This window comes from Austrofundulus limnaeus, unplaced genomic scaffold (assembly GCF_001266775.1).
Source record: "Austrofundulus limnaeus strain Quisiro unplaced genomic scaffold, Austrofundulus_limnaeus-1.0 Scaffold471, whole genome shotgun sequence".
NCBI lineage: Eukaryota > Metazoa > Chordata > Actinopteri > Cyprinodontiformes > Rivulidae > Austrofundulus > Austrofundulus limnaeus.
In genome coordinates, this window is record NW_013952873.1 from 295,559 (window position 1) to 302,128 (window position 6,570).

Consider the following 6,570-nt stretch of genomic DNA (forward strand, 5'->3'; position numbering starts at 1 on the left):
GTGCAGGACTGTGTTTATGATGGGTCTTTGTAAAACATATTAATGTCCTAAGATCTAAGGATTGTAGTATAGATCTAGTATTTTTGACATCTGAAAGAGGCTGAAAATTCCACAATTTCCCTTCACCATGTATTTTTCTTTCTTCTGACTGATCTATAAATGAGTTTTATCCAGTAATCATTCACTCTCACTAGCCCGATGATCTAAACTGATTTTAATACTTTTGTGAATGTTCCCAAAAGTGTACAAGGTAAAATAAATAAAATCTACATCTTTTTTCACAAACAAAGGAGACTCACTCTGGATAAAAATATTTCACCAAATCTTTCAGGAGAAAGTGAGTATATATGTTTGAGGGGAAATTATTGATCTTTTTCATGTTCTTTTGAAAAAGTCTAATTTGGACTAAAATGCTGTGGTCTTAAGAAGCTCCTCCAGTCACAYAGAAACATTAAGCCTATATACACTTCTGCAAGTGATGCTAGTAGCTTTCTGACATCTTTTCTGGTGTTTATGAACTATTATCTTTATTGTTACTAATTTTCTTTTTATGCAGATAAAGCAGCACAAGATAAAGAGATGGATGGACGGACGGACGGATGGATGTGTTAGAGTGATAGGTCTTTATACCTTTTGAGATTGGTTTTTGTTTACCAGTATTTGCTTTGATATTTCAGATAAGCTGTTTGTTGTAGTTGATTGTTGAAAAAACTGTTTTAATACTGCAGATAATGAATCTGCATTAAAATTATGGTTCTGCTTGTGTCCATCGTGCAATTAGAAAAAAGCCCTCTCCAAACCAAGCTCCTGGGCTGAATTTCAAACCCACCCCACCCCTGGAAGGGTTTATGACTATAGTGACTTTATATTAACAAAGTAATTAAAAGATGTCAAGAACAGAAGACTTGTCCATCCAGCCTTACATGTTGGAGACAGAGTCTGACCCAGAGCCAGAGGAGAATGAAGTCAATGATAAATTGTAGTTGGTAAGTTTGTACATTATTTGCATCAAAAATACTGTGATGTAAAAGTTCAGAAAACGTCATAGAAAATAGAGAAAACTGAACAGGTAGAAAAATAGGACCCAAATAGAATATAAATATATCTACGTAGCACCAGGAGAAACTAAATTCAACTTTTTTGTACTCCTAGAGACTCAGAGTACATGACAAAATGCATTTAAAGTCTAAAAAAGTGGATTTTGCATGTGTCCCCTTTAAGACTGACAGACAGCTTGCTATTTTTAATCAAGTCTTGTTGATTTTTTAAAGCTACATCAGATCTGAACCCAGCAAAACCAATCCAGGACTATAACTACTATTTAATCAGTTTCCTATTTACTCTTCGTTTCACTGCTATCTATTCGGAGCCCTGTTCTGAATTGTTTTTTTAACAATGGAACGGAAGGTTTGGTTTGTCTCTAACATGATTAGTTTACTGTGGATCAAAAGACAACTATTTTGGTGATTTTCGGGGAAATATTTCCATTTTACAAGGAATGCCCCATCATCATAATAAGCTCTAAAGGAAGCATGTTGTCCAACATGAGGGGCAAACATAGATCACGTCATTCTCAGAGGTAAGCTGAATGAGCTCTGTGAAACAAAATGTGTTGCAAAAAAAAAAGAACTTTTCAGTGAAGAAAGGTTTTCTGTTCTGGACACTGATGGCATGGACTTACGATACTAAGATAAGATTGACCCTAAAAGTTTGTCTGAAGAACAACTCTCTGTTTTACTGTCGTCACAGCTGCTGAAGGGAGAACTCACCTCCTCAGTGACCATGATCAGTGGGTATCTGTCCTCTGACAGGAAGTTGAAGATGCACCATATCTTGAAGGCATCATCATTGGAGATAAACAGCTGATTCTGCTGCAGGTTCTTCCTGAAGCACAGTGTCCAGCACATTTTATTCAACTCCTGACGATCAAAGTTATCAGTCACCTGTGGCAGAAAAAATAGTGACTCTGGTGAGTCATGGGTCAGATAACAAATAACAGCTTGTTTTTCCCAGGAACTAGAAACAAAAATGTGTAGGGAGGCTGACCAAACACGGAGGACACAGATAAAACTATCTGAGCTAACAACATTTTACACAGCTGACATTTACAAGAAAAGAAAAAACCTTCAGATATTTTCACAACCATTTTGTGGAAGTGCACAAAATTGGCACATTTTTAAAAGTTAAATTTTTGAATAGTAAATCATGGCAAAGCTTAAGATAAAATGAACAAAAAGTTTCTTGACAATAATAATCCAGCTTTACTTACAAAACCAATACAAATTGGCTCAAATTAAATTGATGGTGGTTTGATTTTTGTCATGGGATTTCTAGAGTAAATAAAAAGTAGAATATTGTAGAAATAGCTCTTTACATTAGGTCATTACTTTATATTGATGAGGGGATATTATTTAATGTTTTACCCTTAGTTTGTAAGAGACTTTTGTGTTCCACATGTGCTTAAATGTTTCTGTAAATTAAAGTGTTGGTTTTGATTGTATTTTAATTTATTTATTTATGTATACAGACAAACAAAAGAAAATCCTCTAGATTTCCTGTTAGCCCTGCCTCATTACTAGGTCCATCATACTTGGTCTATTCAAAGTAGGTCAGCAGAAGGTAACCACACTTCTTAATTCTCAAAGACATTTCATTTCTCTTTCAATACTTCAGTTGTGACTGTGGGATAAGTCGAAGTTGTTATAACATCACAATAATAGGGTTGTTATGTCATGTGTTGTTTATCGTTATGTAAATGCCTCTTTCAAACCACCTGTCTTCAGTGTCTAAACCAGGGCTATTCAACTGACCAAAGTTCGGCCCGTCAATCGGCCCCGGATTTGTACTTTAATTACTCTAAGTTCTTTTAGTTAGACATAGACATGTTTGGTACAGAAGCGTCAGAATCTTGGCTACAAGCTGGTAAAAACCATTTCTATGATCACTCAAGACAGTTAAAACTACAAGCAGATAAAACATTGAAAGTGAAAATAAAATTGGTTTAAAATTTTGGCAAGTCAGAGATGTCAAAATATTATTTGTGCTAAATATGAGGCAGAATGTGTTCTTTTGGTTTTTGTTTTATTATCACTACTTTTATAGGGTTCTGTATGTTGTATTCATGATTAAATGCAGCAAAATAAGCTATTTCAAAGGTAACAGATCTTTGTAATACTTGGTTTATTTACATAATGATTTTAATTGCTGGATGTTTGGCCCCTGTGCTGTTGGCCTGCAGTAACTGTGGCCCCTGGAGCAATTTAGTTGAATAGCCCTGGACTAAACTATGAGAAAAGCAAATTTCTTGTTCTTGAGATGTAGATGAACTAACTGCTGAGTCTTGACCTGACCTCTTCTGTGTTGGATCATCATATAAATACTTCCTTTGCTTGTTTTTGAAAAATAAGGTGAGGTTTCACTGAAGAATCAGGAGAAGTCAAATTGTCTCCTACTGAAACACTGAGGATTGTTACGCCTAGAAGACTGAAAATCTACACCAACAAATTAGTCTGTTAAAAGTGGTGTTATGATCACAGATATTCTGTCAGAGAACAACTTTAAAGAAAAGTAAAGGGAAACTGAAAAGGGAAAAAGGAACTTTGCTTCTAATTCCAGAGTTAAATGGGTGGAAAGCTCTTGAAAAGGTACAATTGGTGCTGTAGAAAGAAAAGTTTTGTTAGTGCTGGTGAAAAGTGGCATCTCCATGGAGACTGGCGAGAAGCACATCTCTTACTGCTGGCTTTAGTTTTTGTTAAATAAGCTCAAGTAAGCACCAAACTCTGCTGTAAGTCTAAAATCCCTCTGCTGTGTCCCTCTACATTGTAGCTGAAATCATCAGGCTAATTTTTTTATCTTAAAACAATTACTAGTATAAAGACTGAGACATGCATTGTCATGCAGGAAGTTTTGCTTTATAAAACAAAGGCTTCTTTTTCGTGTAAACTCCGCCCTCTAAGGCTATCACTGGTGGGTGTCCCTCGCGCCCGTGCGCATTCTGAAGAACCAATAGTCTATGCCCATGTACCATGTGGCCCAACCTTGGTCCGCATAAAAGCCAGCCGAACCAGTGCTCTACTCCCTCTTTTTCTTCAGCTTCGTGATCAGGCCAAGCAAAGATTTGCCCTGTCTGCGGCACTGGATACATGCTATCCACCGACCTGCATGTGGTGTGTGAGGGTTGCCTTGGTGCCGACCACGCCAACCAGGCTCTGACGGCAGAGGCCTGGCATGCAGGAAGCTGTCGGTGGAGGAGAGGCAGCGGCAGGTTGACTTCTTCGCTGACCAGGATGAGGGGTTCGAGCTTCTCGACCCCGTCCCGCTTGACCAACTCATCGACTTTGGACCGGAGTCGGATAACCCCGCTTCAGAGGACAAAGGCGACAGTGGCGGCCCGGTTCACCCCTCCCAGGCGGGAGGGCTGGACTCGGGCTCAAGGTGAGGAAGAACCCAGGAAGCTGGGTCTTCCTCGCTCCTCTTCCATGCCACTACTGTCCATCGGGGCTCTCGTGAGTGCCCTCCTGGACATCATTCAGTGGGCAGCGGATGCCAGGGGACTGGCGGTTCCTGAGTTGCTGGCTCCCCCATCGGATGAACTGGAAGGCCAGTTCGCATCACCACTTGCTGGCCGCCGGGTTGTGGTTTGGTCACAATTCCCCGTGGTCCAGTCGTATCTGGCGTCTGCCAACAGCGACCCCACCAAGCTGGGAATGCCAGTGTCGTCCTACGTGGACGTGACCAAGGTGGAGGGGATGACCGATTCTGGTTTCCCGCCGGTTCCAGGACTGGAACCTGCACTTTCCAGGGTTTTCGGCATCGAGACAGTACGGTCAGCCAGATAGTAACCCGACCCTCACAACACAGCAGACCAGCAGCTCGTCAACTGGACTGACTGGTCCCACCAATGTGCGGCACAGTCTGCGGCTGCAATGAACAATATTGCTCTCCTGGCCTTCAACATCTCAAAGACAGTGGTGGAGAACGAGGCACAGCAGGAGGAGAAGGTGGAGCTTTGTGCAGCGGCCGACACAATTTTAAATCTCTGCTCTGCTCAGGCCGTGTGTGCGTCCCGCATCATGGCGTGGATGAATCTGCTACAGAGGAAGATGTGGCTGCGCCTCGCCCTTTCCATCTCGGCGAAAATGCGGAAGCAGATGCTGGAGGGCCCTGTCAACCCTGATGGGCTCTTTGGCCCCCAGTACCAAAGTCTGTTGGAGCATCTCAACATGACACAGACCATGCAGGAGCAGTTCCGGCAGCTCATCGACAAGCTTCCTCATCCTGCCCTTGGAGGGATCACCGTGCTCAGAGGCAGCAGACTCGGTGCTCACCGACAGCGTCGGTGCCCCGCTCGTCTCCTGCTCCAGCACCGGTGTCAGCACCACACTCCCGACCTCCGTCTCAGCATCAGCGTGCTCCTCGGCGCGGGACCGGACAGCTGGCCTGCACTTGGCCCAACCTCTTTCCACCTCCACAAAAGGGGCAGAAGAAATGACTGGCGGGGGTGTTGAGACCTTGTGTGAATAAAAATAAACATCTTCCCCTAATGGGCAAATTCCTCTCAAAAGTATCCAGTTCAGTCAGGTCTCATGACGGGGCCTGTCCTGTCTCACACATGTTTCCCCCACTCTGGGTAAGACAAGGTCCCCTAAGCTTGTGCCTAGCCAGCCTCTGGTTCTTACCGAACAGTCACCCAACATTTTACTCTTCCACCGTATTACATTCTGCAGTTCGTTCAGCGGCCACCTCCTTGTGGCTGGCGAACGCACACACTTCCTTCTCTTCATTCCTCTGGCAAACGGCGGACGTAAGAGAAGACAATCAATATGAGCCATGTCACAATCAGAAGTGCATTGTCTCTGCCCCGTTCCAGCGTGAATCTGCCCATTACAGCGGCGTGATGAGCTCTGTGTTTGGTTCTGCTGAAACTAGCTTGAACTCAAGCTCACAGACGGATGCGGAAGTAGCCCTTCTCGGGTCACGTTCAAACAAAAAACTGCATGCAGGGCTCCCCGGAGCTTCTGTGCAGCCCCTTCGAGCAGAGCCTCCCATGGGTTACACAGGAGAGTGTGACGGCGGCAAAGCCTCTGAGTACTAGCGCATGTCAGGCCCTGCAGGTCAGTGACAGCCCTAACTATCATGCGCCTCTTGGGCATGTTGACAGCAGCCCATGCGGTGGTTCCGCTTGGGCTGTTACATACAAGACACTTGCAATGATGGTTCTCCCGGCTAAAGATCATTCCGACACGCCACAAGCGCAGGATCGTATCGATCCCCTCCTCAGTAGAAGCGGATCTGAACCACTGGAGAAAGCTGCACACACTGTCTGTAGGGGTTCCTCTGAGCAGAGCGACACATCACGTGCCGGTCTTGACCAACGCGTCACTGTCGGGGTGGGGTGTGGGGGGCATGCCTGTCCCAGACTGTGGGAGACAGCTGGTCTTTCCACCCTTTTCCCCACATAAACGTTCTGGAACTCCTGACGGTATGGAAAGTGCTTGTGCATTCCACCCATCTGGTCCAGGACCAGCACGTTCTAGTCCACAGGGACAACACAGTGGCAGCGGCTTACAT

At 44.0% G+C, this 6,570-nt stretch overlaps 1 protein-coding gene across 1 annotated transcript in view; it reads right to left on the bottom strand.

Moving 5' to 3' along the window:
• Positions 1-6,570, bottom strand: part of swap70b (switching B cell complex subunit SWAP70b) — a gene marked incomplete at its 3' end in the record, with an annotated part of 48,686 nt that overhangs the window by 24,402 nt on the left and 17,714 nt on the right. Inside the window, 1 exon segment of the mRNA XM_014025377.1 lies at positions 1,770-1,943. Coding sequence (XP_013880831.1) covers positions 1,770-1,943 — 174 coding nt within the window.